The 18,591-nt window shown below is 35.2% G+C and overlaps 1 protein-coding gene and 1 pseudogene across 1 annotated transcript; both read right to left on the reverse strand.

Annotated features, from left to right (window-relative positions):
* Positions 1 to 10,090: 10,090 nt before the first annotated feature.
* On the reverse strand, positions 10,091 to 15,202 carry LOC149213674 (aspartyl protease APCB1-like; annotated as a pseudogene).
* Positions 15,203 to 16,634: 1,432 nt separating this feature from the next.
* LOC149213675 (ribonuclease 1-like) lies at positions 16,635 to 18,143 on the reverse strand. The gene is made up of 2 exons (XM_089390787.1): positions 17,316 to 18,143; positions 16,635 to 17,223 (listed from the first exon to the last, which is right to left on the reverse strand). Exons 1-2 carry the CDS (start codon positions 17,344 to 17,346, stop codon positions 16,934 to 16,936), a joined length of 321 nt encoding a protein of 106 aa, XP_089246913.1. The 5' UTR covers positions 17,347 to 18,143; the 3' UTR covers positions 16,635 to 16,933.
* Positions 18,144 to 18,591: the final 448 nt, after the last annotated feature.

The raw sequence follows: 18,591 nt of genomic DNA on the forward strand, positions 1-18,591 counted from the left end.
TGGAAGAATAGGGAGATGTGAATGGGCATTGTTGAAAGCAAGGGTGGATGATAAAGAGTTGCAATTGAAATTGTTAGTTATGTGTATGTTGAATATAGATATTTTATAAATAATAGAGTGTAGAAGAATAGTGACATGTGAATGGACATTGTTCAACGCAAGGGTGGAAGATATTGAGTTACACTTGAAACTATTAGTTGTGTGTTTTGAATATGGATAAGTAATACTAGTGTGTGGAAGAATAGCAACATGTGAATGGACATTCTTGAAAGCAAGGGTGGATGATAATGAGTTATAGTTAATGTCATATAGAGGTTATCCATTATTCATGTAGTAGTTGTTGTTTATGTGAACATATTTTTGTCCATTATTTTAAGTTTTTTTTTTTGTATTTGGAAGTTTTGTTTTTCCATATGTTACATATTTAAGAATGAATTGTTACTTTTAAAGAGGGCACACAAGGTTGCTAGCCATCACAAACCATCATGAGAGTAAAAATTAAATGTCCTTTTCCTACTACATGGTTCTGTCAACTAGGTGTTTCAAAAAATACAAGTGAAAGCCATCAAACTCCTTGCTAAAATCAAACTCTTGGTGAAATTTTCGTAAATACAGGGATGCACAAATTCCTTAACTTGCTAGAACTCTATTAAAATGACATTTTTCAATACTAACTTCATATGAGATGTCATGAAATTTGGTATTATTCTTCTACAATGCCAAGATTTCAAATCATGATTCATACATAGATAATCTACCATAAATTTAGAAATGAATGCATATTTAAAACATGGTAAATGCTTAGAATTTTCATTATATAGTGAATATCAGTACATTATGATATGAAATAAGGCAACATTTTTCAGCGCTGTGGTAGAAAATAAGCTCGAGGGAAGCAGCTAAGAGTCGTGGACTGTTTTATGATTTAGAATGTTGTTGTAATCAATGCTTGACTAGCTACAATAGCTGCTAAAGTGGCAGCAATGAACATTGACCAATACACAGGCTGTGTATTGCTTTGTAAAATGTAGAGCCTATGTCCCCTGGGTTTTTTAATCAAATAAGGTGGTTGTCTCATATATGTGATAAGCAGAGATGGGTAAACCAACACACAGAAAGCAAGCTGCAACAAGCAGCCCAAATTTCTCATTATGGTACTAAAACTTGAGGATGAAGCACGCAGGTATGATGAAATACTAATAATTCTATCCTTGAAATATAGCTTGGACCTGGATTGAGTTCATGTTGAAATGGCCCAAGTCTGCAAACATGGCCTCGACACCTGGATCCAGTTAGAACAAAGCACTGATGTTAGTGTTTCTATTTGTATAGCTTTAACATAAATAATTAGGATGAAGTTATGAATTTTGTTTGAGAAAATCATTGGTATGGATTTATCAATTGAGTTAGAAAAAAACTCCAAGTATACTATATGATAAAATGAGACACATATCATCATGCGAATAATCAATACCTGTTATACATAAGACTACACCTCCAAGCATCACCCATCCTTATTAGTGATATTCATGAAAGTAATAGTATATATAATATGAGTTGAATTCCTTGAATGCTCCAGGATAATATTTCACAATATTATACTGTCCTATCATGATGTACTTTTTTGAAACCAAAGAGACCTCAAAATGCTCAGTTGCATGGAAGCAACTTGGAAGGGGGGAAAGAGACTCACAGGTCAACCACAGGTGCAATTCAAACCAAAGGGTCAAAGTTTGCAGTTGCACATAACAATGCTAGAGTCGACATGCCAACACATTCCAAGTCAATCTTTTTCAAAAATCTACCGAAGTATAACATGATCTTTCAACTCCTTCACAGGAAGAGGATCAACAAATGAAAGATGTAAGCACCCAAAAGAAACTGAGAGTAGAAAATTAGCAATGTATATCAAAGAATTCCATGACCACTTGCCATTCATCTATACTCTTATGCTCCTGGGAGAGCAGTTTCCATTGTCTATTATTTCAAAAACATATCATATAATTATTTTTTACCAGGAAAAGTGCTTGAAGGAATTGGTTATCATATTAATTCATTCCATCCTCCTTCACCACAAGAAATAAGAATGGAATGATAGTTCTTAGTTTTCCCATCAGATTGAGGATGATAAGATGAGCTATGAGCTAATTGAGTACCGAGACAAGAAATTAATTCCGTCCAAAAATTTCCAGTGAAAATGGGATCTATGTCACTTACAATAATCTTTGGGTTTCCATGTAGCTTTTGAATTGTTTCCATAAATGCAGTAGAAACTGTACTGGCTTTAAATGGATGTGATAATGCACAAAAGTGTGCATACTTGGTAAGTTTGTCAACTACCACCATGATGACACTCTTTCCCTCAGACTTGGGTAAACCTGTGATCAAATCCATTGAAACCTCCTCCCAACGTTGGTTTCGAATGGATAAAGGTTGTAATAGACTCAGGGTCTTAATTGTTTCAACTTTATTTTGTTGGAAAACCAAACATTCCGCCACAAACTTTTGAATATCCGATTTAAGGCCATCCCAAAAAAATTCCTTCCTAACCCTGTGGTAAGTTTTTAAAAATCCTGAGTGCCCTCCTAAGGGAGAAATGTGCAATTCCATAAGAATCTTTTGTTTGAGTTGGGAATTCTTACAGAGGTATAAGTGATCTTTGTACCATAACGAATCATTTTGCCAGCTAAATGTATCATATGTACTAGAATCTTGTTGTAACTTTCAAATAAGTGCCCACACTTCTTCATCATTCTTCCATTCCTCCCTTGCTTCGTTTATCCAATCTGGTTGGATAATAGAAATGGCGCACAACAATGCTTCCAAATCCTCATCCTTTCTTGAGAGTGCATCTACCACCACATTTTGCTTCCCTTTTTTATAGATGATTTCAAGGTCATAACCCAACATTTTTGTGACCCACTTTTTTTGCTCTTCAGATGATAATCCTTGTTCTAAAAAGTATTTAAGGCTATCATGATCCGTTTTTACCTTGAAGTGTCTTCCCATCAAGTAGGGTCGCCATTTCTTAAGTGCATGTAGTATTGCCAACATTTCCTTCTCATAAATAGCTTTGTGTAAAAACTTTCCCTTCATTAAACGACTTTCAAAAGCAATGGGTCTTTCATCTTGCATTAAAACAGCACCGATTCTATTTCCTGAAGCATCACATTCCACAATAAAGGTTTTTGTGAAGTCCGATGTAGCTAAGACCAGTGCTTGGCATATTGCCTCTTCAAGATGTTTGAAGGCCTTTGTTGCTTTTAGAGTCCATGAAAATGCATCTTTCTTCAATAATGTTGTTCGAGGTGCTGCTATTCTCCCATAAATCTTAACAAACTTGCGATAACACCCTGTCAACCCGTGAATTCCTCACAGATGCTTTATGGATGTGGGAATTTTCCATTCCTTAATAGCTTTAATTTTGCTAGGGTCTACCTTAGCTCCTTCATGAGATACAATATGACCCAGATATTCCACCTCTTGTACTCCAAAGAAACATTTGGATCTTTTTGCATATAATTGTTTCTCCTCCAATAGTTGTAGCACCCTATCAACATTGTCAACATGATCCTTCCAAGACTTGCTATAAATTAGTATATCATCAAACAATACTAACACAAATTTTCTAAGGAATGGTTTGAAAATGGAATTCATCAAACCTTGAAATGTAGAAGATGCATTGGTAAGGCCAAAGTGCATGACCAAAAATTCATAATGGCCCTCATGAGTTCTAAATGTTGTGTTTGGAATGTCTTCAATCTTCATTCTAATTTGATGATATCCTGAACGAAGATCCAACTTGGTGAAGTAAATTGATCCATGCAATTCATCCAGTAATTCATCAATGAGAGGAATGGGAAACTTATCCTATAATCCGGACACATGCGCCATGATCCATCCTTCTTGTGCACCAATACTACTGGAGTGAAGAAAGAACTTTGACTAGGTTGAATTATACCAGCCTCTAGCATTTCTGCAACCATACGTTCAATTTCACTCTTTTGGGCATAGGGATATCTGTACGGCCTGATATTTGGAGGAACACTTCCTGGAATCAGATGAATAGCTTGATCACGATCACAAATAGATGGGAGACCTTTGGGAGCCTCAAATACATTGGAATGATTGTCCAAGACTTTTTGGATATCTGGAGAAATAGATGATTTCGATGTGGAAACATATAGTGAACATAATTGTGCAATTACACCTCTTTATTCCTTTTTTAGAAGCTTTGTCATACCGTTAGAGCTGATTATCTTTCCCGGTTTCCCTGCAATACCCCTTAATTCAACTTCCTTTCCTCTCGCGGAAAATTTCATGAAAAGTTTTTGAAAATTAAAAGCTATTGTACCCAAGGATTGTAGCCATTGGACTCCTAATACAACATCAGCACCTCCCATTGGAATGGAAAGCATTGGGCTAGTCAATACATATTCTCCCATGGATAGCTTGATATTATGGCACTTTCCAGATAAATTTATCGTTCCTCCATTTGCAATCATCACTTGACACTCTGATGCTGGATATAGGAAGCAATTCAATTCTTTTTTTGTCTTACAATGAAAAAAATTATGGGTACTTCCTGAATCAATCAACATTATTACCTTTTTCTTCTTTATTTGTCCTTCTATCTTGATGGTTTGAGGAGTGGTAATTCTAGCCAATGCATTACAAGATATGGTCGGATTAATTTCTTCTTTATCTAGGCTTTGTTCCTAGAGTATATCATCTTCTTTTGACCTTTTTTTCTCCTTTTCTTCTTCCTCTTCACAATCTATGTAGAATTATTTCTTCTCAGCACACTTATGACCTTTAGTGTATTTGCTATCACAACTATAACAAATCCATTTTGCTCTTTTTTCTTCCAATTATTGTGGTGTCAACCTTAAAGGTTGTGGAAGACTAGGGGCAACAACACTTCCATCTTTATACTTGTGAGTGGTATGCTTCCTGGTTGCCATAATTTTGGTTTCCATTTTTCTTGCAAACCTGAATGCCTTCTCTAATGAATCAGGTTCCCAAAGGCGAACATCATGTTGGATATTATCCTTTAAAGTCCCTATGAACACATCAATCCTATGCTCCTATAGAATATTTTTTACCCTTATGTTCAATTTTTGGAACTCCTCAATGTGATCTATTATTGAACCCTTTTGTTTGAGACTTATCAATTAGCTCAAAAAGGTGTTTCTTTTTGTATCCTCATAATGTGTTGTCAGTTCTTCCGTAAAAATTGCCCAAGTAATAATTTGTTTACGAGAGCAAAGCCATTAATACCATAAAAACTGATTTGGTTCCAAATATAAAGTTGCAATACGTACCCTTTGTGTGTTTTGCACATTATTGAGATCAAAAAATTGTTCCATCTATAATATCCGTGTTGCAGAATCCTTGCCATCAAACTTCCTCATATTGATTTTTGGAATATGGTGGGTATTCGATCCAATATTAGAGTCTATGAAATCATGATTAACATTTCTTTTGTTCGCATCATGAGTTTCCTTTACTACCTTTTCACCATTCGGAAATATTTCTTGTAGAAAATTTGTCAAATCTATCGTCAAATCTACCATGCATGTCTTCAAATCTATCTTCAAATCATTCATCTTAGCTTCCACGCCATTCATATTAGCTTCCACACCCTTTATCTTAGATTCCACGGAGTATGCTCCATCAATTATATGATTTAGTCTTACAAAATACACAAAATCAACAAGAGCTTGAACAATCGTTCAATAAGAGCTTGAACAATTGTTCAACAAGAAAGAATTATAAATTAGCAAAGAAAAATACTGGTAGAAATATGAAGACAAAGAAATTTGTGTTTAACATAGAAGCCTTACAAAGATATTAGATGATTGATAATAAGAAGTAGAAAAATACTTCTCAAGTTAACTTAAAAGGATTAATAAAAAAAGACCCATTTTCTTCTAAGGCTTTGACAAAAAAATAAAGTACTATGGCCAATTTGGAAGAACGAGAAAATGAAGCACGTCAGAATGACGTAGGAACAAATAGAGAAAATGACAAAAAAAATGACCAAGGAAGAAAAAAGTCTCGCAACTTCATCCTTTCACTGTTCTCCCCACTTAGATTCTCCCTGCTTTTAGTGGTGTAATGGATCCAAAGAAACATCTGGATTAGTTTCATAGTATATGCAACATTCACCTATTTGAACACATTGATGTCATGATCAGAGTCTTTCTACATACATTTATGGACCAACATATGATTGGTATCTTTCACTTCCCACCTATATAATCTCTTCTTTTGATGATATGGAGGAAGTATTCATGTCAATATTTGCTTGACCAATTACTTATCATACACTTCTTACAAAGTTTACTTAAATTCATCTTGAGAAAAATGAAAGGCTCATAATTTCAATCTCTACTTATTTTAGACCCTGCAAGAAATCCCTATGGAGCAATGAGTGGATGACTCAATGATATTTGGATGCTACCTTAATGCTATACCATCAAATGCAAAATATGCTCTAAATATTCCCATATTGTACAATAGAAAAATGCAACAAGGAAAACCACTATAATGGAGAAAGACATGATCGAAAGCAATGTTAAGCTAGAAAGCATCCTTGGGATTCTCCAGAAACAAACATCCAAATTGGCATTGCCTTCACATAAATTAGTACATATACATATACAAGATCAATACATATACAAGATCAAGTAGTAGGAAGAGGAATTTTACAAAATAGGATTTCCAAGTAGTATTTTTCAAGATCAAGGAGTTGGAATGGGAATCTTTCAAGGATAATCTCTAAATATAAGGAATGTTTTAGATGAAGTTTTGAGAACGCAACAAGAGGTAGAAATTGTGCAACTCGATTGGACTCTAAGACAAATGAAAATGATATTACTCGTCTCAAGAGAAATGATAAGCTTATCTCATGACAAATAGGAAAAACGGTGATTTTGAATTTTAGAGAACAAATTGATTAAAATTAGAAGCCCAAAGGACATGGACCAAAAGCATTTTGTGCACCAAATCCAAATGTAGTCATTTTGAAAGAAAATGGCACGTTTGAAGAACTTCATGAGTACTCAGATCCTTCAACCAATGAAAGAATTCAAGAATCAAATGTCCTAGAATGCATGCAATGTGAAGAGAGCATACAAACTTTTACCCCGTAAAACTATGATGAACATGAGAATTATGAAAAAGATCAAGAGAATTTCATTCAAACAAGAGCTCAAATAAGTAGGTTCAAGCCTAGAAATCAAGTAGGTAATGGAAAATCATTCAATAATACTCCTCATTCAACCCTTCATCAAGCTAATGAATAGCATACAAGGAACAAGCTAATGCAATGATGAAAATGACTTATAACATAATGAATGAATTCATAGAGCTACAAATCACTCATTCTTTTGTTAAAGTGATTAAAATACCTCAACAAAAGGAGAACTTGTTGAAAGCCTAGGAGAATACAAATCCATCAAGCTCAAGAATAGAAACAACTTTTATCAGTAGTTAACAAAGACCCAAGTACCTCCACCTAGAGTAAGAAGAAAGATACTCCTTTTTATCTCTCTCAAAAATCATGATTTTTATCTTACATAATTGCATGGTCCATAGTTGTATACAAATAATATAATGCCACTTTCAATTATGAAGTTTTTAGGATTGGAACACCAAATATTATGAAGCCCCAAAAAAGTATACACGCTATTGGTTCAAAATAGATTCCTTCCTATGATAAAATTAAAGATTTTTGTGCATGGATAAGCTCTGCTCCACATATAAATACAATCTTCTCTCTGATTGTAGTTGACTTTCCAATGGCTTATGGAGTTGTCGTTGGTTCTGATTAATCAAATAGCTGATCGTATCTACGGTTGTATAACTTTGTTTTACTTTTGTATGATCTATGAAATGGATTTTGAAGGGTTGTAAAGCTTTCAAATGAAATATTTGCTCCTGATCTATCCTACACAAATTTGTGACAGAAATAGCGACTAAGATGGCCATAAAGCGATCTCTTACTTCCATATTAAACGTTATTTGGGCACAAGTACCATGTGAAATTAGATAAGAGGTTCATTAAATAAAAAAATAGTTATATTCACTAGGAGCTGGTGCTGAAGAGGATTTGTTGTCTCGTGCATAAGCTTTCACATTCAAGCTTTGGCCTGATGATGTGGATTGCATGATGTGCTTTTTATTGTTCACTAATGAAATATTTGATGCATTTTAAAAAGAATTCTGAGAAATAGTTTGACAAACCATCTGATAGTTCTAACAGATCACTTGGTGAAAGCATTGCTTAAAGCATATTTAGAATAATATTTGTATTGTTGTGCAGGTAATGAAGTATGGTACAAATGAAACACTACCAGACCAAGCCTTAAATGTCCATTCAGAATAGGTGTTATTTTAGCCAATTTGGAACCCACGAGTGCTTTATCTTGATTTTGGTCTTTTATCAAAAGGTGGAAAATCACTTTTAGACAATACTTTTATTTCAAACTGGCGATCAAATGCAAAAACAAATTTGTTTCTCCACGGCTCTCTACTCTTTTTTATGAAACTCTGCTTAAATGTAGTCAACTATTTATCATGCTGGAATCATACAACTGTTTCCTTGATATATACCAAACACTAGAAGAGAATATGAAGAGGAAGAGCAAGTTGCTTTCCCAAGTTCTTGATCACATGATATTGCTTCTTCTAATGTATTTCTGTGAGACACTGAGGGATCTTCTAACACCACAAATTGTTCAACAAGAGATTTAGAGGACTGCAACACCCGCCTCTGTGTGGAAGATCTGTCAGAAACAACCAACCTCAAGAGTTAGATTCGTAGATCTATTACTAGATTAAAAGATAAAATGAAGATTAAGTGGTTACTCTAGAGTCTAAATGACAAAATAAATCTTTAATTAATGTCTAGTTTCTATCCTTGCCATCAGGAATCATGCAGGGGAACCATATTTCCTGTAGTGGAGTGTCTAAATCTTGAAACATTTCCCGGTATCTTTCTTAAACTTTTTTAGTTTTTCTTGGATAAGTTTTCTAAACATTTTCAGGTCAAGTTTAGGATGCATTTTGAAAAGAAAGGCCCAATCCTCAAATCGAACTTATACTTATTTCAATTAGATATTTGTTTGTCGAAACTTGGTAGTGAAGAGTGCTGCCCTTGAAGCAAATTTTAAGAGTTGTCTGTTCTTTTCAGCTTTTAGGTTGCTTGGGTAACCTTCCAGGTTTTTAATGCTATATATTTCTTTGTAGGAGATTATTTGCTCTTCATAGGCTGTTAAATGTGATTCGAGTCTTCTTTTTGTGTGATTCAATTCTGTTTTTTGTTTCTATATCCTTTTACTAGAGAAGACTATTTACTATTAATGGGTTGTTCAGTGCAATTTGCCTTTCTTAAGTGTACTTTTCAGCACTTTAACAAGTAATTAATTATACAAAGATAGTTTCTTTAACTTCTTTTCACATACATTACAAAATATATTTTGATTTCAACTCAAAAGTTTTAGGTTTTACATTTCTGATTACTTGTTTTGTGGTTGATGAGGTTTACAATCTGTCAATCTAACAAGGAAAGAAAAGATTCAAGTTAGGAAATATAATCGATATCTCTAATATCTAAATGATTCGTGGTGTCATGACTGTTCGTGTGAACCAAAGATTATATTAAACATCATCAAATATGAGTACGATGATATCATCTAAGCAACCTAACCAATCTCTTCCATTTTAGTTTATCTAGGAAGTAAAGACAAGAAAGGGAATAAGTTTCTCTGTATTCAACTCCAAAACATGGGCATTACTGGAAGTGTTTTGATCAGAGGGAATAGCAGGGCACCAAAAAGAGGAAGTGGTGATGTAGTACTAAGGATAAATTATGAAAGGTTCCCTAAATGCAAGTTCATAAAAAATGTAGATGCAAATACTCCCTTATTTGACAAATAAAAAATTGCAATCAATGGTGTACTTGGGAAGAGTCAGTTACTAGCTCTCATCTTGCCATATCTCTTACATGTACAAATTCATAAGAGAAATAATAAAAGTTGCACTAAATCCTATAGAATACGAATCAAAGGTAAAAGAAGAAGGTTCAGAACTTGGGAGGATTTTGGCAGAATGAGCGAGCCCATCCAATCTGGTTTTTCTCATTGTCATAAACAACAAGGTGCTCTTGCAAAGAGATATCTGCAAAATGCAACACACTTTTGTTACTTTATCTTAATACAATCACCAACATGTAGATTAAGAGCATGCCTTAACTACTCTAGATACAAGCCCACCCAAGGTCATTCATGACATGCTTGTAGAAAAATCAGACTGACAAACACACAAACAAAAAGCAGCAAAACAATATGTTGTTTCATTACCTCCAATAATATTAGTGTCCACATTACCGATTGCAGTACCATTCAAGATTCCCGAGCAGACGTAACCTTTTTCCTATGCATTGAAACTCATTCAATAGTAATCTTTTTTTATCATAGCAATCATTGAGCTTAATGAATAAATAGCTTCTTCAATAATATCTTCTTTGGCAGACTCATAATGTTGATCCTTGAATGCTATCTCATGTTACAATCTCATATAGTGGTAAAATACAGTTCTTATAGAGTATGTCAAAGCTTATGCATGCTTACACTGATGACCAAATAACCTTCTGGGAAAATTTCCATCTGTTTTGCTCTGGCACTTCTAAATTTGAGTGTTAACAACTAAAAGTATGGTGTCGCCTTTGCAACAGAGCTGATACATTTCAAAAAACTCAGGAAGCATTCAGGATACTAATATATTTCCAATGGCCATAGTTTTTATAATTTTTACTCTAAATAATGCTAAGATGAAAAGGTTGACTTTCTGGTCATAGTTTTTATAATGTGTACTCTAAATAGGCCGAAGATTTAATTGTTGAAATTGAACTCACACTTGATTTTCAAAACTTAATCAAAACCATTTACCTGAACCTATTTTTCCCTCGCCAACAGAGTGGTAGGAATGAGTCTGATGAATCTTGTTCCAACTGATTCCTAGCTAGGTTTTCTTTAACCTGGTAGCATTGCATTATTAGAAATAGACAAATTCCTTATAGTACAAGGGAAGGGTAATTTGTGATACTTACAGCTGAAAGGAAAGCACTATTAGCTTGATTTGTGAAGTATGTGTAGGAGCTACCACTATCAAATATTATTCTTCCTAGTCTTTTTCCATCTCCATATTTGTCAAGGGGTTTGTTCCCAAACATCATCTGTGCAACCCCCACATCATAGTGTTTTCTGTAAAACAAGAGAACAGTATGATAATAGAAGTTCACAGATTATTTTAAATAACAAATTAAATGAAGTAAGTTTATTTTAAAGGGATTCCAGGTTTATTCTTAAAGCAGAAGAAATTGGAGTTGTTTCTAACTAGAGGCCTATGATGCAACTTAGTGTCCCTAATACCTATGAATTATGGGCCAAGTCTAAAATGCAAGATGCTACTATAAGTAAATAGCAAAATGGCTTTAGGATGGGAAGATACTTGTCAGAGAATATCGTTAACTCGTAGGAAATTCTGGACTGCACTTCAAGAACAGATCAAAATATATTGTTAGTGATATACTTCTCCAAGGCTTAGACAGAATGGAGTTGCATGTTTTCATGTTGATGTTTCTGAAGGAAGGAATACTGTTGCAATGACGTCTCTTTACTTCATGTTTTTCTTAATAAATATGCCATAGGGTATATGATAATAATAATTTCAGGTCTTAAGCAAACACATCTCCTACAAAGTGGTTCTTAGCTGATTAACAATTATCTTGCAACGGACATAGTTTTACACCTACAAACAGATCATATAATGTGGAATGGACTAGAAAGCCTGTTGACAACATTTGTTTAGTAATTTGAGCTTAAATTGGACGTTAAGGAAGAAGTTATAGCCACCCATTCTATGAATCTATTCAAATGGAGTAATGGCTTCTTCAGCAAGGATGGAGATAGTTACAGAAAGAAGAAAGAAGTAGCCTCTATTGGAAACCATTTTTCCTACAAGTTTCCTCTTGCTAAACATGGGAGTGAGCTACAAATAAAATAAACATAACAAGTAAATATGAATGGATAACAGTTATATATTCATAGTTGGGGAATCTATCATCTTTTGAAAGGGTCTTTGCACAATGTCTATTGATTATTCCCCTCCAAAATGTAAGCATCTTGGTCACATGATTGCATTATAGTTTATAACAAATGATAAATGGTCAGATAGAAACTAAGCAAGTAAAATGCATGCATTAATTCTAAAGTGTACAGCATGGAGCTAAAACAATTAGTTATTCAACACTATACATTTGGTACCAACTTCCAAGTATAAGGCAGTAGGCTAAACATATTAAAAACATGAGCCATGGAAAAGGCTGATAATATGAAAGGAGAAAAAAACAAATTGCTTGAAAGCAGAAAGAGTTTTTCATATATTTAACATTATGTATATTATAGAAGTAAAAGATGAATCTTTTATCATATTGTTCAAGTTCCTTTGGAGACGATGGTGAAAATGTTATCAGGTTGTTATTCACAGTTGTAATAACCTAAGATGATCCTCGTCTTATCTGGTAATCTAACTCAAAATAGTTGGTATCCCTCTCTAAGATAGCTGAGGCAAATGACATGTAAAAGGCCGCAAAGAAGAAGAAACCTTGATGAAGATCAAGCCTGCTAAGTTGCATGTGAAAAAATAATTGTTTAAGATCTTAAGCTAGAACTAATGTACAGACACTTGAGTGACAACTAGAAACATGGAATCTAGCTCAATATCCTTCTCTAGGATAGAATGAGGCAAAGGAATGTTTCAAGACATCTGGAAGTTGGAACCTTAGATTTTTATATCAGAAAGGTCACAAAGAAAAGGAAGAACCTTGATGAATATTAAACCTGCTAAGTTGTATATGAGAAAAACATCTGATTAAGATCTTAAAATGGAACTATTGCACTTGGGTGATAACTAAAAACATGGAATCTAGCCTTTGACAATTTTAAATTAGTCGTTATCAAAAAAAGATGAAAGAATGTAGTAAATGATATTTATAGACAATATCCACACTAAAGAATAGTTAGGCAGAAAATGAGATGCTAATATATATGTCACATAAAATGTGTAACAAAAATGAAGGTGGCATTGTTTATTTTGGGAAATGCTAATCTATTTACAAGTGTTTCATGTATTTTTGTTCCAGGGTATGGAAGTAACCTTTAAGGAAAATCAAAGAGAAAGATGTAAAGATGGGATTATACATTGTGATACAAACCAAGTCATCTGTAGATAAATTGTAGAAGAGGAAGATCTATGGTTTATATGTTAAGCTAAATGTGTAACTCTGAGTAGAAGCTATGGGTTCATACTATCACCTCAATGTACTATTATGGGTATTATTCTTCTCTTGAAATTGATGTAACTATTTTATCTCTATTTAATAATCCTCGTTGTTGTTCAGCTATGGAAATCTCTTTTTAAAAAGGGTTCAATAAGATGCTAGTGTTGATCATGGGGCAACTCGGACTATCAGAACTTAGACCTATGACAGCATGGAGAGGAAGAAATACTCAGAGAAAATGTAGGGTTAGATAGCCTAAAAAATCTCTTCCTATACGGAATCCAGATTGCTGTGGAGGCTTGAGGAAGGAATGGAATAACATCAAGAGAAAACTATCAAGATTCAAAACTAGTTTAGATAGACGAAGAAGGACAATAGTTTTGGTGTTGTATCTCAGGGTACAGAAACCAGAATTACAGGAATTAACAGTAGATGTGTCTGAGCAAGTTGAAAACTCTAGGAGATCGTTTGTCTGTAAGACATAACACAAAATGAAGATGAAGAACAACATTGTGAATATTCTGAATCCTAAAATGACCATGGGGTGGATCTGGAGGAATTTCGTCCCATCCATATAATCAAGACTGTAGATGAATAACCTTATCCAAACTCTCCATAGTTCTTGTACTGAAGCATGTTAAAGGACAGAAAACGGGAGCTCATACAATTTACACAAATTTTGGGTCAATTAAATAATCAGCACAAATGAATTGAAAACAAGAGGGCTCTACTGATTCAGAGAATTCAAGATTAGCAGCTCAGTGAGACTAAGAAGTGAATTTATACTATGTTCCTTGAGGCTGAAATTAAACGTGAATTCTGTTATGTGATGAACTAGGATTTGGTGCCTATTACATTGATGAAATTTTTATGTGTTGAGGGTTACTTTTAGGAAATATGTCGAGAAATATTCTTCTTGATTATCCTTAACTTTAAAATGAAAAGACGGAGAACAGAGAGTGGATTTAATTTGATCTTACGTGGATGGCTTGCCAAGCATGGGAACCCAAGTCATGGCTGAGGTGGATACAAGATCATCACCAAAGAACATGTATCCCCCTCCCTGTCCTCCTCCAGAAATACAGTGACCTATCACATTCTTGATGAGGCCTTGCTTTGCCCATTGAGATGGAAGACTTGTCATACCACTTCCAAGACCCAAAACACCATCCATGTGTGTCACTGCAAAAGATCCCTGCTAGTTATATCCACACCTGTCACAAAAAACATCTATGAACATGGGTGATCACCTCGATTTATTTTTATGCCCATCACAACCACTATGGTGTTCACCTAAAACACTTTTTCCATTTTCTTTTTCTACATACTCCACACCAGGACGGTCTATCAAGCCTTATTAAAATATGTAGTGACATTTTCTGGATAATCAAGATTATCAGATTCCATAATTCAGTAATTTTTCAACATCCTCCACACCAAGACGGTCTATCAGGCCTTATTATGTAGTGACATTTTCTAGATAATCAAGATTATCAGATTCCATAATTCAGTAATTTTCATAGTTTTAGAAGCTGTTTGAAAGAAATGAATTCCATCTGAAACAAACAAACTAACTAAAAGAAGCGACACATACCCAAAAACAGAATTTGCTCGCACCCAACCTCCATTGGTGAGATTGGTGAGAAAGGCCCAAACAGTGTCTCTAACAAGGAATCCCAAAGAATAGCTATGATCGGCATAATCAATATCATAATCGCACTGTTGAGACATTCGTTTGTGGTTGTGATTATGACCACTTCCTGCCTGCACAGCGGCACACAGAGGATCGGTGCTTGGCACCAGGGAGCCTTTATTTAGCTTGTACAACGGATGTGATCTCCACACAGAAGACATAACCCTTTCATGTTGTCTCAAACTACTGAAACCAAGATAGAATGAATTCAAGAAATAATAAGTGTCCACTGATGACCCAAAAGCTGAGAGTGTAGTCAAATGCATCCATTACAGTAAATCAAGGAAGTGCAAAAGACATATCCAATAGAGGAATGCAGAAAGACAACTAACAGAACATACAACAAATGCAACCCATGATGCAGATGCTAACAAGTAGAAAATAATTTTCATATGCATCAATTGGGTCCTGCCAAGCACCATGAATATCTAGAAATCCAGCATGCTCAATGCCAGATTGGAATGCATGCTTAAACAAAAAGAAAGCAATGCATGGGCTACTGACCCAAAATGCAGAGGCTAATAACTTGGCTTATAAACCCATGATAACAACATAAATCCCACTGCCCAAAACAATATTCACATGCAAATAAAGCCACTCCATTCATAGAAAGAACCTCAAAAGCGATGAACCCCAGGACCCTGAAATTACCCCAAAAAGCCCATAAGATCGGTTAAAAAACTATATAACCATCCAAAATTCACTGTCCAACACTATTAAAACCCTTTAGTCTCATAGATCATTAAACCACATTAATGGCACCACTTAGTCATCAAAAACTGTGAGGATTTATTCTCATACCTTAACGCCTCCTGAAGAATGAAGAAAAGGGTTTCAAAAACATTTCTTATGAATCACATCAAAATTTTTGAAATTCAACCCTACGTAATATTTAATTCCAGCATGTTAAAAAACATTTCTTATGAATCTCCAGGGATTTCTGTTCTGCAATCCTGAAGTGTCTCAACTGTCACAAAACCTTAAAGAAAATTTTGAAATCTAATGTCCACGAAACCTAAAACATAGACCATTTTATGCTCAACAGGTAGAAAGCTTGGAACATTTAATCTGCCCCGTCATCTTGAGCTTTGACAAAGGCTTCTTCCTCAACTTTGCGACCAACAACACTTTCTGTCTCACCATAGACTGGTAAATGGGCTTCAGAATCATCTTTTCTTTTTCCAAGAACATTGTCTTTGCCAGTCTCTGATGTCTCCTGCTCCTTTGTCTTTGCCATTCCTAACATGCATATTGAATTTATATTTTTCTTAAATTCTCAAGACAAGAAAGGCCTGAGCAGAAGGTTGGAAAAAATAAAAAAATCAAAAAAATCAAAAACCTTTAGCCTTGAGTGATTTAAAAAGTATCAGAAGGAAAAAATTGAAAAAATAAAAAACTTCTTTAACAAGATCAAAATAATCTGGTTTCTCTGTGAAATCCTTTCAGAATTCAAGTCTGGAATTTAACTATACATAAACTACGACCAGTATAGTAAACTATGACCAATACAAACACGATTTTCTGCAATTCCTTGAAGCAAGCTCTGAAGCAGTGCATTATCGTTTAAAATCTATAAAATATTGCCCTGTTTTTTTTAGTAGCGTGAAAACACACAGAATAAAACCCTAACCTTACTCGAACTGTCTTCGATCACTTCAGAAAATAGCTCAAATTGGAAGGCTGAAACAACAAACAAGCTGTTAAAACAACCATGTCATACCCTGCCATGGCCTAGACACGTCCTAGACTCTGTTTCCATAATTAGTGCGACGGACCGCTTCTTTGTTCAATTCTTCTCAATGACAGCGTTGAGGAATCAAGGGGTCGACCTGACTGAACAAACCCTTGGCCCTAAAAGTTTGACAGATGAAAGAAATGCTCACTGTGGAGAGCTAATGATCCTCTGTTCCATTAGTTTCACCTGTGAAAGCTTCTTGGATCTTGTGATCGTTGTCCCAGAAAGGAAGAAATACAAGCATGGAAGGGCAATCGCTGTGCGGGTAAAAGGGGCATTCGATAACAGTGAAAGAGTCCCATTTATCAACACATACATACAACTGATGTAGTTGATGCTCTCTCTCCTCGCTTCTGTTGCATTTGATTCTTGGCAGTTGTCCAGTGATTTCTCTAATGGCTTCTTTGATATTCCCCAAACTGTATTCTCTTCCGTCAGGTTTAATACCTGCAAAAAAACTACCAATTACTATTACAAATCTAAATACTGATTTTGTATGAAAGAATTAATTTGGCAGCGGTCTCGTGGTATCTGATCACCTGCTTCTTTAAGCGCCCCGAGAATGTCCATATTTTCTCTCAAGGAAAGAGTCGACTCAAAGTAGGAATGCTCATCAAGATTGAGAGAGCAAGTGTCGTGCTTCTCCCATTCGTGCCCCCAGAATTTGTGTCCATCGCTGTTAGGACACCTTAAAGAATCCCAATATTTGTTCAGTTCTTCCTTCAGATCTGAAATCTCTAAATTCTCTCACAATACATAAAATCCGACCATGATCATATAAGTCAAACATTATATTTTATTACCACGCGTGGAAAAGTATAGATTGAGCAGCACCTTTGCGTAATCAAATTCTATTGAAGAATCACACAACTGTGGATATTTCTCGTCGCTATAATTGGGCGAGAGACCATGAATGGAAAAGTCGGAAGCAGGCTTTCCTGTGCAAGGGTAACAACACCCTCTACACGTATTACAGTATGAACCAGGCCACTGCATTTACAAGCAATTGATTTCCATTAACATACACTACGAGAAAGAATACTGAAGCAGAAAAGGAATTTGATGTTCAGAATGAATATATACCTGTTGCACGAAATAATAGAAATCCAAGGATCTCGCAATAACACCAGTGAAATAGCACTCAAATATGATGAGCACCAAAATTATACTTCAGAGGAAAACCAGGTCGGGCATTTGAAATCCCCCTTCAGATCTTCTAATACATCACTATCAGATTTGCATCTGGAAAGGCAGGTAGCCCGCCAGGAGCACGAACTCTGCAGGGCCAGATGTTGGCCTTGCCTGCGTCGTATCCAGAGGGTAATCACCTGCGGTGAAACGTATGACAGCGCACCACACGCTGTGTGGAGAAGGTCCTCGGGTATGAACTGTTCTCACAGCACACTGAGGCATATCGCCATTTTCGTCTACTGGTTCTCCGACTTCCGGTGACATGAACCCATTTTCATCTACTGGTTCTCCGACTTCCGGTGACATGTGATCCTTCCGGTGACATGTGATCCAACGGTTCAACCTTTCTCAATCGTATAACATATAATCTAACGGTATTTAAGGGTCAATGATAAACAACAAAGGGAGTTCATTTTAGAGGGAACCCCTTACGGCGTAATTATTGATATTTCAAATGACATATAATGTGGTTCAATGGCCAATAGACCTGGTTTCCCAATGGGCATGTTGAGGCCACTGAATGTCTTTTTATGAATAGTACTTGCTTTGTTTAAAATGAATGAATGAAAATGTCCTACCAAGCTTACCATTTTTATTTATTTATATAAATATATATAATATTAT

The sequence above is a fragment of the Pinus tabuliformis genome, chromosome 1_1 (genome assembly GCF_031772625.1).
Source record: "Pinus tabuliformis cultivar Carrire ecotype Pingquan chromosome 1_1, CPIR1, whole genome shotgun sequence".
NCBI lineage: Eukaryota > Viridiplantae > Streptophyta > Pinopsida > Pinales > Pinaceae > Pinus > Pinus tabuliformis.